At 51.3% G+C, this 22,526-nt stretch overlaps 1 protein-coding gene across 1 annotated transcript in view; it reads left to right on the top strand.

Annotated features, from left to right (window-relative positions):
• Window positions 1-22,526, top strand: part of LOC122369499 (insulin-like growth factor 2 mRNA-binding protein 1) — a 54,076-nt gene that overhangs the window by 4,026 nt on the left and 27,524 nt on the right. The window contains exon 2 of the mRNA XM_043344291.1: window positions 3,770-3,839. Coding sequence (XP_043200226.1) covers window positions 3,770-3,839 — 70 coding nt within the window. The remainder of the gene's footprint in view (window positions 1-3,769; window positions 3,840-22,526) is intronic.

Genomic DNA, 22,526 nt, shown 5'->3' with positions numbered 1-22,526 from the left:
CAGGTATCTCAGGAATCGGCCTGGGGCCTTCAAGAGCCAGTTAGGGCCCTCGGAAAGTGGCATTATACCCTGAGATAGCTGTGTAAGGCCCTCGGGTAACGGCTTGGAGCCCTCGGGCATCGGCCTGCGCCCCGGGCATTGGCCAGAGGTCCTTGGATATCGGTCTAGGGCCCCTCAAGAGCCGGTGAGGGCCTTCAGAAACTGGGGTGGGGCCCTGAGATAACTGTGGGGGCTTTCAGGTGCTGATGCGGGACCCTTAGGCATCGGCCCCAAGAGGAGGTTAAGGAGGGCAGGGGGCAGGGGCCCTCAAGAGCCGGTTAGGGCCCTCAGAAACTGGCGTGGATCCCTGAGCTAGCCATGTAGGTACTCAGACACCGGCGTGGGACCTTTAGACATCGACTTGGGGCCCTCGGGCATCGGCCTGGGCCCTCAAGAGCCGGTGGGAGCACTAAAAATGGCGTGGGTGGGGTTCTGAGATAACCCCTGAGATAACACTAGAGCCTGTTCACGCCTTCAGGCACCGGTGCGGGACCATCAGGCTCGCGCTGGGGCCCTCGAGAATCGGCTTGGGACACTCAAGCGCCAGGGCCGCATGGGCCCCCACAACGAACTGTGGGTGTGCAAAAATAGGTGTTTGCACACCCTCAGGATTTTCAGGGTGTGCAATTGCACACCCTGCCCCCCGGAATCCGCGGTCCCTGGCTGACGGTCACCCCACCAGACAGCCGCTGGTGAACGGATGCTCCTAAAGGAGCACTAGCACACCCCGCCGCGCGGAAACCCTGCTGGCGGCCGGGTGGCTCGGTATGTAAGTCACGCAACATGCTTGAAACCATTATCACGGCTGCTTCATGACAATATCGGCATAAAACTGTCTTGAGATTTTTGACATCACATTGCATTCCTAAAACAGAGTGATAACAACTTTCACTTTATTTTCCTAAATGACGAATTCATATTTCATTCAAAAAATGCTAGCATCTGAAGAGGTGGATCTTCAGTTCCCTCCGCTCCCGAATCAAGATCCGTGGGCTTGACCACAGGTCCATTTCCCCGCGTACGCTCACATGTCTACTATGCTAAATTTGAATATAAAACTGCTGCTGTTTTCGTGGGCCGGGAGGCGGCGACAGTGGCTAGAATCATGAATGCTATGTGGCTACCTTGATGACCCGCTATATGTCATTACCGCCATGCCATCGCATGTAACTACAGATATCCCGAAACTGATGGGTGGTTGTGTTATCTTCAATAACTTTTAAAGTACTTGAATGCATGCCGTTGTTTATTTGCTACTCTAATCCCATTCAGTCGTATACAGTACACTGCCTCATGCTCTGGTATGCCCTGTATCCTGTTGTTGAGACTTGAGAGTGGTTGCTTTGTCATTCCTCCATGCCGCTCACGCGTTCTGGCACAGCGTCTTCTCTGGGCTGGCCGGTGGTAGCTTGCTGAGCTGTTGTTTGACCATCTTCCAGAGGTTTTCGGTCGGGGACAGGTCCGGAATGTTGCCAGGCCATGTCCCCTTCTCCCAGAGGCCTGGGAGCATCGCTCGGCGCCAGTCCTGGGTTTTCCTAGTGTGATGAGCTATAGAGACCCTTCCTATTGGAAAATGGCCCTGAACATGTGTGTCAAAAGTTTGGCTTTTGTTTGTGAACCGTTTTCCTTATTCCGCCACGTCTTAGTCGCGGCAGTCTTCTTCAGCACCTCGCTGACAATAATCAGCGGCCAGAGTCTGCCCCCGCGGCACTTGCCACTTGGAGAAGCTTAGAGAGGCCTCTGTAGCTTATCGTCCAAGCGCGAATCTTCAGCGGATGTTTCACCGTCTCGACAGCGGACACCTAAGAGTTGCTGTTATCCCAGGTCCGGTCGTTCTGATGGTTAGGGACTTGAAGAGCTAAAAGGGCGCCTCGTCATTGAAAAGGACGCATCTCCAGTCCTAACTAACCCAGTTGTTGTGGAGTGACCTTGGCGAAATCCAACTGCCCGCACCTCTGGACCACTTTGAGCCAGGACTGCGTCCCGAGGTTGAGCGGCCTCAAACTCCAGCTCCGGGGTAGTCTTCAGATACCGGTGCAGCGGATGGTCGATCCGATTTGGATGCTGGGCGGTGCCGCTCAGTTTTCTTGCCAGCGCCTATGTTGAATGGTACTTTTTAAAGGAAGGTCGATTTTGCAATAACGATCTTCGTCACTCGGCTCAAGGCAGTCTTCCGCCCTCGACCTGTGTGATCCTCGAGTGTCTTTCCTGATCGGTCGGGGCCACCCAGTGCCCCATTGTCGTCAGGTTGATGTCCAGTTCTCTGCCAGCCCAAGCTTGGGTCGCACCTCCCCAGGCCATCCCCACCGCGCGGTAGTGGTTCGGTTTGTGCTTTTTCGCTATTGGCGATATGCAGTCTCTTCACGTTGCCTGTGTGCACAGCGCACAAGAATGGCCTCTCGCGCCCACTACCGGCCGAGGTCAGGTCAGTCGCTGGGGTCTGGTGATCTGGTGGCCAGTCAGGTGCCAGTGGCGCCAGAGGTGGTTGAATAAAAATTACATTCGTTCAGCTCTAGGGAGGGAGAACATAAGCAGCATCAACCGCGCATCAATTTCGGGACACCCTGTAAATAAAACCCGGTTTGGTGATAGCCCCCGTCCCTCTGCCATCCCTGGCCGAATCCGCTCTTGATCCCACCTGTTACTTTCCCCATATCCCTGAGGGGACCACTATACCTGCCAGGGATCGGATGCCTTACACCAAGTGCCTTGAAGTGTACCTTTTAGTAGAATGCGTCATACCCTTACATTACATTTTACATATCGGTCTTGCGTCCTACCTGGCATGGATGAATTACGTTGAAATATGCTCATTGTAAGCGTCGTTATAGATATCATAACTTTATATATTTGAATGCATGTCACTGGGCAAAGTATGCTGGCAGTATGTAAGCTGGTGCGCCTTAGGCTGTCGACATGCACGGCGCACACCTAACGCGATCTCTCCCGTGACTGCGCCCGGGGGTGGCTCCAAAAGCAGCCTCTGAACGCGGAACTTCGTCCGTACTCATACATTCGGATCCGGCTCATAAATTGTAAATTATCCGCTGCCGACAAAGTATGTGCTATGTAATGTATGCAACTGTGCGCCAGGGTCATATGACCCGTTGACGCTTTATTGACGATGCGGCAGTCGCCTAAACGCTCCCGACCATTCTGTTTAGTCACCTAGCCGTCTCAGGCCTGGTTTGGGCTGCGTCGTGCCCGCTGTGCGTCCTGCGGTTCAGCGCTTTGCCGTGCTTCTTGTAGTTAATTGGTTAACGTCGCAGTTCTAGCAAATGGCGCACTTCAGGTGTCTGGATTTTTCTCATCGGTGGATTCGCTGTACCCTTGTTATTACCTGTGAGTGTACCATGTGTTGTGTTTAATTTACATCTAAATCCTCGACCCGCACACCGCCATGTTGGGCGCCTTGTACGGACGTCTCGCTGCACTGTGCTGCTCTGATTATTGGATATGTTCTCGCCGTGCTCGGAGGTTTACGAGTGTCCAGTATGGAGCGGGCGGCTGAGTCAGCTGTCGCACCCCTCCGCCAGTCCCTGGGCGCCGGTACCGACGGCCGTCCCTGGGCGCCGGTACCGACGGCCGTCCCTGGGCGCCGGTACCGACGGCAGTCCCTGGGCGCCGGTACCGACGGCCGTCCCTGGGCGTCGGTACCGACGGCAGTCGCTGGTCGCCGGTACCGACGGCAGTCCCTGGGCGCTGACGCCAGTGTATGCTCCTTTGGCAGGCTTCAATTTTATGGGGATGCCGCTGCTGGTGGAGCCTTCCGTCTCGCCCGCCGCCGGAGCCCGGAAAGGGTGAGTACCGAGTACAGAGTACCAAGTACCGAGTACAGAGTACCGAGTACGGGATACCGAGTAGTCTAGTACCGAGTACGGACTCAGTAGTATTGAATATTCACGGTGACAACTTCAGGGGTAATCGAACCAGAGGCTGCATATAAGATGGAAAAGGTGGAAGGTTTTTACGTGAGTGGTTTGTCCGCACGTCACCATGAATAAGTTAATATCAAATTGAATTTTCTTCCTATGTTACAAGGCCGTGTTTAAACGTAGGATCCCTTAGACCGTGGATCCAGCATCCCGTATCCCGAGGCTCAGTGCATCGGTCCGTCGGTATCGGTCCGTCGATCCGGGCCTCTCAGTCCGTCAGTCCGTCGGCCCGTCAGTTCAGCAGTCCGCTAGTCCATCAGTCTGTTAGACCATCGGTAAATCGGTCCGGCGCGGCGGTCTATCGCTCGGTCAGTCCATCGGTCTTTCAGTCCATAAGTCCGTCGGTCAGTCGGTCCATCGGTCGGTGAGTCCACTGCTCGGTCAGTCCATATCGGTCGGTCAGTCCATCTCCATCGGACTCGGTCCGTGGCTGCTGGCCACCGGTGTAACCCCATCCGGTGGCGCTGGCCCGCACCGGCCGACACCACTCAGCCGCCCGCGCCACCCGAAATAGCCTCGGAGCAGGCCGCGCCGCCCGAAATAGCCTCGGGCCGGGCCGGCGGCGGCAGGGGACGCCCCTTCATCTCCGGCCGGTTACCGCTCCCTGCGTGCCCTGCCGCTTCCTGCCCTGCCGCTCCCTGCCCTGGCCGGCGGACCGATCGGAGGGGGTACAGGGGCAGCAGAGGGACCGCTCCGTGCTCTGGCGGATGACCGATCGGAGCCCCGGGCTGAACCCCTGGGTTCAGGGCAGACAGGGGACGTCGGGTGCCGGTGGCCGTGCGCCACCCATTCTCCGTGTAGGGGAGGCTAGCCGCCTGTTTCCCGGGTTCTTTTTTTTAGCAAACAGGGACCTCTTCGTCGCGGCCGTCGGGGGAGGGGCAGCGCTGACCCACTGAGCACACTTAGCGGTATGCCCCTCCAATCCCACTCATACGAGGAGGCAAGTCCGATGTCTGCCGCCGTCAGGCTCCACAGGTCCCTGGTCAGCGGTCAGTGGTTCCCGCCGTACCGGTATATGATTCTCTCACGTGAGCACATTACCCAAAAATTTTGCGTCCTATTTTGCGTGGTAACTACCTCGGGTATTATCGTTAGAGATAGTTTTGCTGTTTTCCGAGGACAGTGTCGCCCAATGACAGTCACCGCCCTGAGTGGCTCTGTTCTCCCGACCCTGCAGACATCGGACGGTGCGGCTGTGGCCAGGGAAGTGTCGACAGAGCCGGGCGCCGGAGCCGATGCCTCTCATAGCTCTGCCCAGGGCTGCGGAGTCGGAGTCGGAGTCGGAGTCGATATTGGAAACCCCAGCCGGAGTCGGAGTCGGAGTCACCGAAAATCTGTCGACTCCGCAGCCCTGTCAGGTGTGCGGAGTCGTAGTCGGGAGTTGGAGTCGATCGGAGTCGACATTTCTGCCCGGAGTCGGAGTCGGAGTCGGAGTTGGTTTTTGAAAGCCGGAGTCGGAGTCGGAGTCGGAGTCGCCGTAAATCTATCGACTCCGCAGCCCTGGCTCTGCCGGCCGCCGGCGAACCCAAGGAGCCGTGCGGACTGCGGCAGCCCGGCCACCGGGCCGAGCTGGGCCGTCGGCCCGTGACGTCAGCGGAGCGCCGTTTGATACGGGTGTGAAACACGCGAGCCCTTCACCCGGCCACACCGGGCTGATTATGCCGGGCGCGTCTAGACGCGTGTGCCGTGTATCGGCTCCCACGGTCTCTCGGCCGGAGAGCAGCGCAGACTGTTCCTCGCCAGTCGACATTCGGTGGTATGAGCAATGAACGACAGTGTGATAAGCGTTTCGCTGGCATAGGCCCCATAGTAAACCACCACTTTAATTCATTTCGGAAATCTGCGCCATCGAGAGGAGTTGAGCCTATGATACCGATGTGGTGACACGCGTCCAAAGTCTGAGGATTTCCTCGAGGCCCGGTGGGATTCAGTGGCCGTGTCGGGACTCGGCACCGGTTCAATAGGTGATCCATTCGCAGCCGAGCCGGCCGCCGCGTCTGTCGTGCGGCTTCTGCCGTATGGGAATCCGCGGCGGGCGGTGCCCTCATCATCAGACAGCGTGCGTACGGCGCACCTGGTCGGAAATTAGCCCGGTCTACGCCAGCCGACTCACCTCCGCACCGGCCGGCGTCGGAGAATGCATGTTATGTTTTGTCGAAAAATAGGCTCGGCGTATACCTAAACGCAGGAGTCAGGACAAGAGGCTACCAAAATCCATGGGCGCTCCCGAAACCAGTCATACTAAAAAAGAGCAAAAATCGTATGTATCTATCTATACGCGTGCGAAGCAGCGGTCATTGTGATTGGTTGAAATGAGGGACGTCTGCTAGGCCCTAGGCCTAAGACTGTAGACTGTAGAGCTGCTTTGTTGGCTTGGCGGTTCGCTGATTGGGCTTTCAGGGTACTCGCGCACCTTCCCTCAAATGAGTCACATTCTGAAATTGAAAACCTCACACCAAATATTTTTCATAGTTTCTTCATGCACAAATACCTACATTGAAGTCGCTGCACAATAGAGTCGCTGGTGATTTTGGAGAAGCATATCTCTACTGATCGATACAATAATTTTATGACGCAATTTGTGCTTGCTTGTCCTAGAGAGCGTGCTCTCATGGTGCTTTGACGATTCTCCATAAGTGTAACTTTATATCTCTTTGTGGGTGCTCAAGCACCCCCAATCCTGAGCTCAGCACCCCCTGCCTCCTTAAAGCACCCACAGCCTCCTCAAAACATTCCCAGCTGACTCAAGGCCCTCGATAATCAGTATTTCCATCTCCTAGTACTTGTAGTGAGCTCAGTGAATCATGCAAATACTATGCTTACTCAATTCAGTGACTAAGAGAAATGAGAATATACATTGAATAAATTACCACAACCCCCCCCCAACAACAAACAAACAAACCCCCCGTTACAACAAACCCCCCGAGGGTGGGAAGGTTGCATCCCCCCCCCCCCCTGTGCCGGCGAGGGTTAAGGCCAAACATCGATACCAGGTAAGCGCAGTCGGTACGGTGGTGAAGGAGTGCGTACAAGAACATGACATCGGTATGAATGAGGCGGGCTTTGATGGACTCAGTTTTAACCCGCGCCGGGCCGGGGGGGGGGGGGTGTTTGAACACCTGGTTTGAAAACCAGACCCCGCGGTTTTTCGCAGATATCTCAAAAACGGCGGCGCTCCGCGCCGCCGTTTTTGAGTTAGCACACCTGTTCGGGCATCTTTTCCGCACATGTTATGAAAATTTTAGACCCAGGTCGCCTTAGGTCAGAGGTCACCAGGTCACGCCAAGTGACCTCACCTCAGAAAAAAAAGAATGCTCGTCATAGCTACACCGATTGATCGATTGCCTTGAAACTTTCAGCAATTGATAAGAGCAACATTATCTATAAAATGTTTATCTCAGAATTTTGATATCGGTGACCTAAGGTCAGGTCAATTTTGCGACCTCTCCATTATAAGTCAATGGGAGAAAATTGAAAAACGTCTGATTTGCACGAACGCCATTCTAGACACTCTCAAACATCGAGATGTAGGTAAAATTGACACACTGAACCGAAAAATGGCAACTGTGACCCCTGGTAATGTCCCCGAGGTCATCTCAGGTCACGAACAGAATCTAACAGTTTTTCGCTAATAACTTCTGCTAGAGGCGTGCTAGAGCGCTGAAAACGCCTTAGGTGTGTTCGGCTCGACGTTGCGGACCGACTGATATGCCACATGACCTTTTCCGGTCAGGTCATGACCTTGACCTGGGGTCAAATTTTCAAGTTGACCTTTGAAGGTCAAACTATAGTTCATTCGACGCGTCTCGACGAGAGGAACACGATGCTGGCAAAAGTAATGTCATGGCTCTTTTGAGTCAAAAGTTATTGCTGAAAAACATTTTTCGTAAAAACGGTTATTTTTGAAGGTTTTGCCCTCTGGAGGCTAAACCGTTGACCTGAGGTTAAATCTAAGAACATTACTCAGAAAGGTCTGTAAAAGGGTTATCGAATGCGCTTTTCCTCGGCGCTGTAGCTCTATCGGTTCCCGAGATAGCCGTTGACAGTTTCCAAAATGTTGAAATAGTCAACATTTTACCTTTGGTGACCTCTGGTGACCTGACCTTTGACCTGACCCAAAAAATGACCCAAAGTGTTTTCGTCCTTATTTTGGACGTTCTTTCGATTGTCGCTTACCGCGCGTAGCTACGTGGCCCAGGAGCCGAGTTAGAAGGGGTGGGGGGGGGGGGGGGGGGGTGGGGGGTGCTCAGACACCCCCGGCCCGGCGCGGAATCTCAGAGCACTGGCCCGGCGCGGGTTAACCCTCGCCGGCACAGGGGGGGTGATGCAACCCCCCTAAGGGTTTTCGCGAATAACTCGCGTAAAAAAAGGCCGATCGGGACGAAACTTTCAGTACTCTCGCATCGATCAATTTTACACCTACCCTGAAAATTTCATGACCCTGACCCAAATAACCTTTGACCTGTGACCTCCTTTCCGAGGCCATGTTTGGCCGGAATCGCGATTCGGCGTATGTCGGCTCGCATTAGCCGGGCGTTTGCAACCTTAAAATTGGGTATCATCGGCTTTTTCTCGTGACTGGCAACACGCTCGTTTTTTCCGCGAAGCTCTAGCTCGATCAGAGGCCAAACGCGAGGGGTGTGGTCTTACCCCCTCCCTTGACCCATCGAAGGACGCAAAGTGGCCTGTGCCGGCGAGGGTTAAAGTTCCAGGGACAAAATGCAATATTTCACGAGAACCATGTCCGGAGAGTAACCATCGAGCCTGTCCCGTCAGGCGTCATGTTGGATAGCCCTCAATATAAGCTCATTCGTGCAGAGCTATGCAGACCAGGCTGCCTAAGCGCGGACCTACCAAAAGTCCGGTAGGGCCTGAATTTAAATTTTAAACCCAGGGTGTTCTGAAATATGTTCAAAAACTTCTATATGATTATTAATGCATTGGGTGAGCCAAAATCGTTTTACAGTGGCGCTATTAAAACAAGCTCTCGAACTGATTTGACATCATTCCTTGCATGATGCCTGATGGCTACAGTCAAAAAGAACAGCTGAAAAAATTAACTACGAAAAATATGGCATGCCTTTCTGAAAGCTATTGAGCACCCCCAATGATTTTTGGAAAACTACACCCATGCGATTCTCCACTTACGCTCGCCGTTGAAATCGCGTCCGTGGAGGGACAGACTCGATTTCAAGTGGCGCCGGACGAGCCAGTGCGTTCAGAATTTCAGACGCAGCCTGACCTGGGCGCGTCTGGCGCTGCTAAACTGTGACATCACCTGCTCAAACCAATTCACCTTCTGAAACAACCCCTCACCTGCGCCGTTTTAGCCCTGGCTGCTTCATGAGTACGAGCTGTGGTATTGTTTGCCGATGCATGGACACGCGCCAGTAATCTTTGAAAATCTTTGGAGCCAAGGGACCTACATTAGGGCGCTTCGGACTTGATGCGTTACACCAGCTGATCCCCTTACAGGGGCGTCGCCGACGGGGGGGGGGGGGGTCGGGGGGGGGGGGGGTCGTGACCCCCCCACTCTTCAAAACTGGGGGTGTCGACCCCCCACTTTTTGCGATGCTGAGTATGCTTTTTTAGCTTTTATGTCAGTGAAGCAGGCGTCAGCAACACCAACAAATACATCAGATTCAAAATCGCTTCAAGAGCTCCCTAAAGCCAATTAGCCAATTACCTAAAGGTCAATTAGCTGTGGGCGGGGAACACCAGCACAACAATGTTTTTAAGTAGCCCCCATCCTAGTATACCTTTTTATCCCTCAAAGGATTGGACGCGCCAAAACTGCCCCGAGCGTTCGTCTGATCGTTTAAAAAAAAATGGTCGCAGTCGATTCGTCGGATCAGTACCTAACTACAAAACTACAAACTAGCCTCAGCCCCATGGCTACCGTCACAACTATAAAGCTGTACAGCTGTACAGTTATAGCTGTACAGTGCACATGCAGGGGAAAGGGAGTCAGATGGAACCGTCTCGGGCTTTCGCAAAGAAGTCGCGCAAAAAGGAGCCGATTGCAACAAAACTTCCGGTGCGCTCGAGTTAATCACCTACTTAAAATAAATCGATATCCCTGATTCAAATAAAGATGACCTTAGTTCACTTTTTCATAACGTGCTTTTAATTGATAGTGTAGTTTTTGGAGCTGATTTTGAACTTAGCGCCCATCTGAACATTTAAGAAGTAGTTGTGTTGCTTATTCATATAACATGCTAGGAAGCAATCGGTGGTGGTCATCCATTATTAGGTACTGGTCGATCTGACCTGACCTGATCTACCCCAAATGCATGGAGTCATCATTTTCGTTAAAACTAAGATAACATTCGTAATCAGAACCTCGAAAAACCATCACAACTTACATTCGTTAAGTTCTAGCAGGTCCCGAGTTTCTCTACTTATTGGCGATGACCTGAGTCCTGAGATGACCCGAAAACTTGTAAATGGGTATCATCGGCTTTCTCTCGTCACGGCCAGCATGCTCTTTTTTCCGCAAACCTGTAGATCGATCAGGGGTCGAAAGCATGCCTCAGCGTTTGTTTAGTATACGTTATACGTTAGCGACTGGGAAACCACCAATAGAAGGGCTACAGTGAAGCAGAAAACTATTCGATAGCTCTTTTAACGCTCTTTCGCTAGCTTCGCGTTAGATTTCATCTCAGGTCTATGTTTGGCCCATAAGAAGGCAAACAGCTAACTGGACAGATTCTGCCGAAACATCTGCTTTTCAATAACTTTCGATTCCGTGAATTTGCATGGTATGTACATATGTTGTCTTGTCACCACCGTCTTGATCTCTTTGAGACGCGTCACATGAGTTAAAATTTGACCATTCAGAATTAACGTTAAAACGACCTCAGGTCAACGTTATTTCCTGATCGAAAAAGGACCTCCTGCTGCATATGAATGGATCCGTGTTGTTGAGCTGAACAGTGAACACCTTCCAGGTGCTGTCATCGCTCTACCGCGTCTTCGTCAAAAGTTGTAGAAAAAAATGCTGGTGGCCATCGATGGACATTTCCACTAATGACCTTTCGAGTCATCACTCGCCATAAGTTGCACCCTGTCCCTGGCAATGATGAGCTGATTTGTCATGGCTCCAAAGATATTTTGCGTTTCTGACGAACTTTTTCAAAGCAGGAGGCATTCGTGCTTTTTCTAATTTCTCATTATTTTCTAATGATGTCACGTATTTGACCTGCCTTCAGATCATAGATGTAAATCCTCAGAATCATGAATTGCTGACACGTATAACCCCATACATTAGGTACCTATACAGTGTACCAAATTTCGAAGTTATGGGAGAAAAGCTACAAGAATGGCGAGAGGGGAAAGTTTTTTATAGAGGTATACCGTATAACTGAACTTGACATGGCGACCTGACCTTAAGTGACCAGTGATAATTTTTACGCAAGTGATGTAGGTACTAGGTAGGTATACCTACCTAATAGGTTATACCAAATTTGGCGGCGCTGCGCGCCGATTTGTTACACACGCACACACACACATACGCACGCACAAAACTGGGAAGTGTGGCAAAAAAAAACACCCCTACCCATCGGCTGAAGACTAGAACCCGACCCCCCCACTCAAAAATCCGTGGCGACGCCCCTGTCCCCTTACACCAGCTTCGAGTTGCATCAAACAACCGTAAGATTGGCGTGAGTTCCTAAATTTTGGTGCGATTCTATTAGACCGTTCTGGAGTGCCACACCCTGCAGCCGTTTCAAGGCCTGCTTAGGTCAGTAGACTGGTCTGTGAAATGGGAATAGCTCTGATCGGCGTGGGAAATGCAGCGCATATTTTCCGTCCCGTTCCTGCCACGCTTGTTAATATACTATTTTTTCCGCCCCGTTCCTGCCACGCTTGTATAATGACTATTGCGTAGAATGATGAAGATTTACAAGATGAACAATACTCGTGAAGTTCCGTCCAGAGTAGCTATTCCTATAGGTAGGTACTTATAATTCCCTACCGTCACCGGTGGATCCAGGGGGGGGGGGGGGCATTTGCCCCTCCTCGAAATGGACGAAATTTGGTCGTTTTGTTCACAAAGAAAACGAACCGCCATTCACGCTGTTACAGCGGTCAGTCCCGCTGTCAAACGGCCGGTCCCGCTGTCGGTGCTGGGGTCCCGCTGTCAGACTGTGACCTGCCCGCTGTCAGACAGACGGCCTGCCCCGCTGTCCCGCTGTTTGTCTCGTCTCCTCGGCCTGTCGGACGGCCTGTCCCGCTGTCCCGCTGTTAGACGGCCCGTCCCGCTGTCAGACGGCGCGTCTCGTCCCCTCGGCCAATCCTGCTGTCAGGACGGACGGCCAGAGTCCCACTGCACTGTGCCGCTGTCCCACAGTCCCGCTGTTAGACGGCCAGTGCCGCTGTCCCGCTGTCAGACGGCCTGTCCCACTGTCAGACGGCGCGTCTCTTCCCCTCGGCCCGTCCCGCTGTCAGACGGCCCGTCCCGCTGTCAGACGGCCCGTCCCGCTGTCAGGACAGCCCGTCCCGCTGTCAGACGGCGCGTCTCGTCCCCTCGGCTGTCAGACACCCTCGGTCGATCAATACCGCTGAGCGCGGCTCCGGCTCCTGCTCCGGCTCCGGCTCCGGCGGTACCTGGCCGACGGCGGCGGCGGCGGCGGCCGGCGCTCGGCGGTCCGTGTTGGCCTAGGACCGGCTGGCGCCCTGTCGGCACCGACGGCGCGCTGCTCGGCTGTGCTGTGTGGCGGGCCGAGTTGGCTGCCGGACCGGCCGGCGGAGGGGGCGGGCCGGGGTCGCGTCTGACCGCGTCCGCCCAGCCCCAGTGGCCAGTGGCCGAGCTGACCTGACCTGAGCAGTGCTGAGCCGGGACTGGCGGGCTGCCGGCGGCCGTCTGACCGGGTCCTTTTTGTCGGTGTGCGCCGCCGCCTGCTCAGCCCTCAGTCGCGTCGGCCGGCCCCGGCTGACAGCTTACAGGGCACTCAGGGCAAAAACAGCGCCGGAGCGCCAAGGCCGGCTGACGACACGGCCGGCGGGCGGGAGCGCACCGGGCCGCCCTGACGGGGGTGATGTTCCTCCCACACCCACCCTGACCCGACACGGCGGCGGGCTGCCCTGACGGGACTGGCTTTCCTCTGATGTGCCGGCTCTGTGCTCCTCTGTCAGCTCTCCGGGTGCCTCTGTCAGCTCTCCGGGCGCCTCTGTCAGCTCTCTGTGCTCCTCTGTCAGCTCTCTGGGCGCCTCTGTCAGCTCTCTGGGCCCAGTGTTCCATTTTTGGGAATTTTGGGTGGAAAATCACACCTAATGGGTAAAATATTTTCATCCCCAAAACCAGGTAAATTGGAATTCTTTCATCTTTGAAAAATGCTCAACTCATGCTCAACAATTAACAGCCAGATTACCAGATATACCTAGCAACGCCATATAGACAGTTAGAATAGATCTTATAGGTTTGCTACATAATACATAATTTCCATGAAAAAAATCGAAATCAAGGCACAAACCCAACAACTCACCCTGACTGACAACGAAAGAAAATAACCTTGCACACTTCCAGCTGTTAATAACAAATATGCGTTGAATGACCTTGATCACCTCAACTGTTTGTAAAAACCAGGCTTGTGTTCTGAATAAATGCTTTTGGATATTCATAACAAATATGATTAGTGGTTTGCTGCCAACGCAAAACGGATGAGCCGCTGCTTGCGCAAATTAAACACTACCTCTGCATTTCGCTTTTGACAAAGTTGCGCAGGATACGCCTACAAAATTTTCATCTTTGGACCCGCAGTCAGCTGGGCACACCCTGGCACACCCTAGGGATGAATTTAAACATAGGCGTAGGAACAGGGGGGCCGGGGGGGCCATGGCCCCCCACTTTCGGAGGTGGGGGGGGGCCAGCAATGTTAACTGGCCCCCCACTTTTTGCTGACTTAAGTGTCTGTCTGTACCTACCTACCACCCGGTAATTCAGCTTGCCCTTTAATGAAGATTCGCTTTTGTTTCTACAGCGTTATTGACCGCATTTTCCTTCACTCAATGAAGGAAACCATATCACAGACAAGACTGTGAGTCCTGGTGACAACATTTTGTTGAATACGAGGCGCGGAATGAGCGGGCACTGAAAAGGTATAAGACAATATAATATTTACTAGCACGGTGCAGGAGAATGTGTATACAAACGACCAACGCTTGACCGGATCTGCTTGGGGTCGGCATAGTTCGTCAAAGGCGTACTAGCTGGGGGTCAGGGTGACCGTGCCCCCGCCTCGGTTCAAACAGGCTGGGGGTCAGCAATGTCTGTATCTGCCCCTCCCCCTTCCACTTTCAGCTCAGTGGCGGTCGCAGAGGGGGGATCAGGGCCATGCCCTTCCCCCTCCAAAGGCTAATCAGGGGGCCATCATATCATTTGCGCCCCCCCCCCCCAACAACCAATGGGCCCCATGGGCGTATGGGGCTCTGGCCGTTATTCGATTGTCACGAGGCTCAAGAATCCCACGCTAGCTATTAACAGCTCCCAAACCAGTCTTTGAGGGTCCTACACTGATCTCGGAGGGCCCTTCAGTGCCGGTCAAGCGCCCACATTGACCGCTGAGAACCCACATTGACCTCATTTGAGGGTCCCTAAACTGGCCTCAAGGGCCCAGCCGGCATCTGAGGGCCTCACACCAGCCTGTGGTGGCCTCATTTCTGTCTCTGGGGTCCCTAGACTAACCTTTAGGTGCCTCTGAGGACCCGCACTGAATTCTGAAGACCCGATGGCGGCCTCTGAGGCCCATCTTGGTTTTTGAGGGTCTTCTGCTGGTCTCTGGGGTCCAACACCGGCCCATGCCGGTATTTTAGGGTCCCACATTGACCTCTGAGGGCCCCGCACTGGATTCTGAAGATCCGATGCCGGTCTCTAAGGGTCCGCATCGGCCTCTGAGGGCCCACCTTGGCCTATGAGGGCCCTCCGCTGATCTCTAGGTTCCAAGTCCCGCCCATGTCGGTCTGTTACGGCCCCACACTGACCTCTAAGGGCCCATGCTGGCCTGTAAGGACCCGCATTAGCCTCTGAGGGCCTTGCACTGGATTCTGAAGACCCGATGCTGGCCTCTGAAGCCCATCTTGGTTTTTGGGGGCCTTCTGCTGGCCTCTGGGGTCCAACACCGGCCCATGCCGGCATTTTAGGGTCCCACACTGACCTCTGAGGGCCCATGCTGCCCTGTAAGGACCCACATTAGCCTCTGATGGCCCCAAGTCGGCATCTAAAGGTCTCATCCTGCCCTTTGCAGGCCCTGTACTGGTCTCTGAGGGCCTTAACCCTCGCCGCCCATTCAAAGGTTTTTTCGCGATGGCTTCGAACACGCCGGCGATAGAGCTGAAGCTTGGCATACCTGACCTTTGAATCAAGCCGGATCTTTTGACACCAACCGCATTTTCGGGTCAGATCAGGTCACTGACCCATGAGGTCATAAGTGAACCTCTGCACGGTCTTCAGATGTCGCAACTTCGCAACGCCCTCACTGCCAGAGGAGATTTCACAGGGAAATGAACCTTGGAGGACCTAGTATCCATTAGGAGTCTCACAACTTGTACATCTCGGATTTTTCCTAAAGGTCATATGAGGTCAGGTCATTTTCGTGACCTCACCATTAAGTATAAGTCAATGGGGATAAGCTGAACTTTTCTGGCGCCGGGAACGATCTCCAACTATCTCAAGCACACCGAATCGTGATTTAATGCACTCCTTGCAAGGTTCGATGCGTCACTTTTACAATGTTGACCTTGCGCGACGTCATTTATGAAGTTATAAGGGTCATATTAGTTTTTTCGCAAATTTGATCAAATTGAGCTAACGATCGGGAAAGCCACCTGGGGGCGCTGACCTGACCGTGACCCGAGGTTAACACCCTAAGTTTACCTCACCCAAACAAAAAGTATATCATTCGACGCGCCTGAGAGAGGCGAACACGATGCTGGCAAAATTGTGGCTCTGCGGCCGTTTTTTGCGAAGTTATTCATCAAAAACGGAACCGTGCCTTGAGGCACTTGACCTGACCTCAGAGGTCACCGGTTGACCTAGGACCTTAAAATCGGGTATCGATCTCTGCGTCTTGTAACGGCGCACACGCTCGTTTTTCCGCTACGCGCTAGCTCCACCTGGGGAGAAACGGCGAGGGGGTCGTACCCGCCCCCCGCCCCCTCGGCCGGCGCGTATGTAGAAAACTATAGGTCCGGGCCGTCGAGGGTTACAGTGGCCTCTGAGGGCCCAGACCGGCCTCTTAAAGTCCCACACCGGCCTCTGATTGTCAATCAGCCCAGTTGCAGTGGTCGCTTATATAAAACCTCTTAAAACGTTATAGGCCTGGCTGAGCCTAGCTGGGCCGTTCATGCTGATTTTTATAGGCATATTGAAAATACTCGCTTTGCACGTTTCACGCTTGCTCGTAATGAAAACAGTTGATGGATGCCTCTGGAATTTGCATGGGTGCCAACGGCTGCGGAGGACAGGGGAACGCGTCCATCAGTTTGAGTTTATGGACAGGAGTCTCCCTGAAATTTTAACAAATTTTGTTTTTGTTTTTGCCTCGATTTTTTTTTACCTCTGAGCATGTTTGCGAAAACAAAGTGGCCGAAATCCGAGGAGAAATTGGATTTTGGGGGTAGGTTAGGGTTTGGACCTCTGGGAGCCTGGCCCCCCCACTTTCGAAAACGTTCCTACGCCTATGAATTTAAAACTTGATTTGCTCTAACTTCTTTCATTTACCACATGCCGAGATATCCCTTTAACCCATTAACGCCCAGCGGTACCAAAAGGTACCAACGCACATTTTGGTTTGCTGCGTTGAGACCACACGTTCTTTCGCCGGATAGATTTTGTCATCGGATAATGACCTCCTTTCCGGATATGCTGTTGGGTATAAATAACGTGCTGATACGAAGAGCTTCGTGTGAGGTGCAGAAAAGCTCGGAGTGTTTCGAGGCGCCGCAGTCATGGGCTGACGTTGGGAGATAAAAACGTTTGTGGTTGCTTGTCTGTAAATATTTTTTTAGCCAAAGTGTGTTTACAATAAAGATGAAGAACTCGCAGCTGCAGTTAAGCAGAAAATCAGATGTTTCGTCATGAATCCTGGCGTTCCTAGGGGCAGAATTTTTGTTGGTACCTTTTGGTACCACTGGGCGGTAGGCTAAGCGTTTTTTCGCAATTACATGCGTGTGCGGTCTTTGCAGAGGGGAAACAACGCTCAACGGAGTGATGCGGACAAATTGTTATTTGGGGCGCCATCCCTCAAGGGGACGCCATCGCCCGAGGGAATTGGGTGCGTAAGAGGGGCGCCTTTGAGGCCATAAGGGCGCCTATATGCGAAAGAAGGGCACCTATGAAGTTTTTAGGGGCGCCTCAATGCAAATGAGGATGCCCATAAGGGCACCTGCATGCGAAAGAGGGGCACCTGTGAAGCCTATAGGAATGCCTCTGAGGCCCATGACGCCCATAAGTAGAGGCGCCCACATGCAAAAGGGGCGCCCTTGAACGCCATAATGGAGCTTCCATACGAAAGATCGGTCCCTGCATCCCAAAGATGGCCACGCCTCTGAGGCCTATGGAAAGAGGAAGGAGCGCCTGTGAAGCCCATAGGCGCCTGTGGGCGCCTCACTGGGAACGAGGGGCGCCTGTAAGGTCTACAGAGTCGCTTTTGATGCCCATAGGGGCGCCTACATGCGAAAGAGGGGCGCCTATGAAAGTTATGGGGCGTCTTCATGCGAAAAAGGGGTGCCTATGTAGGTTGAAGGTCGTTTGTGTAACGTTTCTCAGGGGTGATGCGCCCTTTGCGGCAAGAGGTCGGAGAGGGGAGCGCCTTCGTCGCCACCAAAGAAGCTGGAGCATTCATTGCTGATTGGTCATTCACTGCTAACGTGACGCATGGATGTTGGATAGGATGCTTTGCCCTATAATCGCTGGTATTATTGCGGGTACCCCTGTGGAGCAACCATGTGGTTAAGGCCCCAAATGAATTTTGCTTGGGGGAGGGGAAGGGGCACGGTTTTGAGATCGTCCTGTTGTTTAGGAAGGCTGTTGCTGTTGTTCAGGAATAGGAAGGCTGTTGCTGTTGTTCAGGAAGAAATGGGTAACGGCGTCATATCCCAGTGCAGTTTGTGCGGTAATACACCTACGGAGGAAATATTGATGCGGATGGTATTGACAGACGAGTTCCTGCAGACCTGCTGCTTGGTCAGTGGTACGTACACCTGAGAATGGGATGCATACCTACACCGCGACGGATTCGGACACTGGATTAGAGCTGGCCCTACCACGAAGGCAAAGCGTCTGCAAAGTACGTGGTTGGCACTAAAGTCATCTGTGGCAAGTGGCGAGTGGCGCTCTGCTCGGAGACGTACTTACATGGAGAGAAGCATCACGGCTAAAAGTAAGACCTATATTGACCAGGGTATGCGTGTTGACTGCTGCAGCGTGTGCCTCGGCGCAAGCAGCACTGCACGATCCGGTTGAAGTCCATTTTGGAGATCTGTCTCGTTTGGTTGCTGAATTAGATTTGGAAGGGTCTTGCTGTGCATGAACCGTAACCACAAACTCTGCTGGCTCTTGATCTATGGGTTTCAAGTTTGTTTTCATAGTTTTGAAAGATATTATAGAGTAGTTGCTGGTTCAGAACATTCAGAAAACTGTTAGTTTTGTCATTTGTATAGAAATATTTGTGCATTTTAGGAAAATAAACGACCCTGCAAGCCTTGAAACCTGGGCTGCGGAGTCGGAGTCGGAGTCAGTCGGAGTCGATATCTCTAGCCGAGGTCGGAGTCAAAGTCGGAGTCGATTGTGGAAGCCGGAGCCGGAGTTCGAGTCACCGAAAATCCCGCGACTCCGCGCAAATGCCAGGGCTGCGAACATGGAGTCGGGGTTAGAGTCGGTCAGAGTCGACAGCCATACCTGGAGTCGGAGTCGGAGTCGGAGGTGATAAGTGAAAGTCGGAATTGGAGTCAGAGTCAGAGTCACCGAAAATCCATCGACTCCGCATCCTTGCTTGAAACAGTACAGTTCACTAGACCGACCCACCACCATGAATAATAGCATCGATCTTTATGGCAGTTAGGCATAGCATGTCAGTAATGACGTCATAATCTGACAACTTGGAAAACATCAGAGGCGAGTGTTTGCCATAATGTTGCCGATGAGTATGTCGTCTAATATTCTAATTTTCACGAATGAGTTGCAAAGTCTTCTTGGCAAACATATCTTGTATGCTGCTAAAATGCATGTTTTTGCGAAAAAATGATGTCACCAACGCCCAGTGGTACCAAAAGGTACCACTTCAAAAAAGGGTATTTCTAGATTTCGCACATTTACCAAACTCACATGGTACTCTTAGGGGTCCATTTACTCCAATTCAGCAAATGGGCACCCGTGTGCGTTCGCTGGGGAATTACGGGCGTTAATGGGTTAACATTAGCACGTGCATTTGGGAAATGGCTTCGGCCCGCCTCGGCTAATGTTGAAGGTATTTGGGAAACGATTCGGCCCTAGGGCTTTTTGATTTTCCCAGACAAAGTTTTACTGAATATTCTGAGCGGAAGAACCAATTTCAAAGAAGATATTTACGGATTGTGTGTTCACTAACAGCAACAGCAAAAGTAAGTGACTGCGTGTTTACATACTTTTGCTGTCGACGTAATTCAACTATATAAACAAGGTTATCGTTCCAATGCCAATATATTTATTGCTGCAGAACATGGTCGGAATAATCATTATTTCTACATAATGCACGCAAAAAAAAAACGAACAATTTAAATGCGTGAAGCATCTTAACGTGCCACAATGAAACATTTGATATTGTTCCAGCTGGGATCCAAGGCTGGGATCCAAGACGCGTTTGATTCAGCGTTTCACCCAATTTTTAGTTTTCCTCACGGTTTCCTCACTCCTGCTGGACTGGACTCCATATCTTTATTCTAACTTCTGGCGTTTCACCATCTTCATCCTCAGCTTGCCTCAGCTTTTTTCAAACCCTCCTAAGGGGGAAGTAGGAATTTCATCTTTCATACTCAACGCAGCCTAATAATGAAAAACACAAACAAATAATCACGGTGACTATAAATATGAACATAGTATTAATATAATATTAACACAGTATTAAGATTAAAGTGTAAAATATCAAATGAATATGATATTAACTGTTGCGCCGGTACGGCATGTGGTAAATCTCTTCCCAACCTTGGACTGTGAAAATGCAGTTTTATTCACCTCGGTTTTTTGCTACGGACCTCGTGCCTACCGGCACTCGGTCCTCCGCACAAAAACCTCGGTGAATAAAACGCATTTTCCCAGCCCCCGTCGGGAATATATAATACAAAATAGGGGTATGAGACAGGTACCAACTTATTCTACATTCATTTCTGATCCTATTGTATCAATTTCACCACAAATTATGTCCGTCGATGGCTTCTAGAGGACTTTAAAGCTCGATGCGTCGGGCCTGGCAGAGGTCCAAGATGAGAAAAGCCACCCTGCGCACACCCTAGGGATGAATTTAAAACTCCGCGGGCTCTGGCTGGTTTCATAGGCAAAATAATGTTTTGAGACCGATACTAATTTATTCTGCGTTCTTTTCTGATCATATTATATCAATTTCAACACAAATTACACTATGCAACAAAAAATGAAACATTTTCAGTTCCTGGAAAGCGACCGAATTTTTCTTATTCATTGGGTCCTATTATAACCGAAATGGGCATTAGTTTTGATCTGAAAATGCTTTTCCGGTTTTCAGAGACGATTTTCGATTTTTGGCCCCGAAATTCGGTTTTTGGCCCACCGTGTCCGATGTAATTGAGTAATCGACTCGCGGTAACTTTCATCGCCTTTCCTATGCCACAAGCTTTCGAATGATATCTGGTTTTGCATATTTGCGTGCAAAAATAACGTCATAAATCTATGTTAAAGTAAGAAAATGTTGAAATTTTGTAAAAATTTGACATTTTTTTCGATTTCATTTCAAAATAGAGGAAAAACTAAAGGCCCCATCCAAATTCTGAGCCCAGTTCCTTGAAGAGCATTCAATTTCCGTTCGGAAGGTACCTTTTTAGTGCATTTTATCGGATTCCTGTGGCGTCCAGATTGAGTTAACCTAAACACATATCCTAAGTCATATCACATAGTATTAACCTGATAACGAATGTTAACGCCATAGGATCAACGAGGGGTCAGCTGAGGTCATTTTGTTGACCCCTTGTGACCTCGGGTCACACGCAGGAACTTACTTTTGAGCAGTCCTGTCGCTCAGAATCTTGATCTGTTGGGGGCCCGTTTTTCAAGTGACTCAATCTGGAAGCCATAGTAAACCGATAAAATGCACTAAAATAGTACCTTCCGAACGGAAATTGAATGCTCTTCAAGGAACTGGGCTCAGAATTTGGATAGGGCCTTTAGTTTTTTCTCTATTTTGAAATGAAATCGAAAAAAATGTCAAATTTTTACAAAATTTCAATATTTTCTTACTTTAACATAGATTTATGACGTTATTTTTACACGCAAATATGCAAAACCGGATATCATTCGAAAGCTTGTGGCATAGGAAGGGCGATGAAAGTTACCGCGAGTCGATTACTCAATTACACCGGACACAGCGGGCCAAAAATCGAATTTCGGGGCCAAAAATCGAAAATCGTCTCTGAAAACCGGAAAAGCATTTTCAGATCAAAACAAATGCCCATTTCGGTTATAATGGGACCCAATGAGTCCAAAAAAATCGGTCGTTACTCAGGAACAAAATGACTGTTGCATAGTGTTATTTACGTTATTAGTTTTTAGATGTCTTTAAAACTCGAGGCGTCGGGTCGGGCAGGGGTTCAAGATGACTGACACGCCACCCTGGCACACCCTAGGGATGAATATGAAACTCTGTGGACTCTGGCAGGTTTCATACGCGAAATGAGGTTATAAGACCGGTAATGATGTATTTTACGTTAATTTCTCATGCCTTTGCAATAATCTTACCGCCAATGATTCATTTCAAATAGTTTCTAAAGGTTTTTAAACACGAAGCGTTCGGCCGAGGGAAAGCCAAGATGAATGAAAGGATACCTTGGCACACCTCTAGGGATAAATTTAAGATACGGTATTCCCAGATCTGCCCAATATTAATAAATTATCCCTCGCCCGTATAGGGGGGGGGGGGTCGAACGAACCACCCCCTCGTTTTTTCGAGAATAACTCGCGTAAAAAGCGGCCGATCGCGACGAAACTTTCAGGGCCCTCGAGTCAATTAATTTGACACCTACTCTGAAAATCTCATATTCCTGACCCAAATGACCTTTGACCTGTGACCTATTTCTTGAGGCCATGTTTGGCCGGAATCGCGATTCGGCGAGCCGCTAATGCGTTCCGTTCACTCTCGTTCCGTTTCGGGTGTTCTGGTCAGTTGTGCTCTCGTTTTCCCTTCCGCTTGGGGTGTCCTGATCAGCGATCCTCCGTTCCGTTGCAGTTGCTCTGATCAGTGATCACTGATGCCCTCCGTTCTGTTGCGGGTGCTCTGATCACAGATCACTGATCATTGACGCTCTCACTCAGCACTTATCACGTGACAT

Source organism: Amphibalanus amphitrite, unplaced genomic scaffold (genome assembly GCF_019059575.1).
Source record: "Amphibalanus amphitrite isolate SeventyFive unplaced genomic scaffold, NRLGWU_Aamphi_draft 001042F_arrow, whole genome shotgun sequence".
In the NCBI taxonomy this organism is placed as follows: domain Eukaryota; kingdom Metazoa; phylum Arthropoda; class Thecostraca; order Balanomorpha; family Balanidae; genus Amphibalanus; species Amphibalanus amphitrite.
This window is presented reverse-complemented; position numbering and strand designations above follow the sequence as displayed.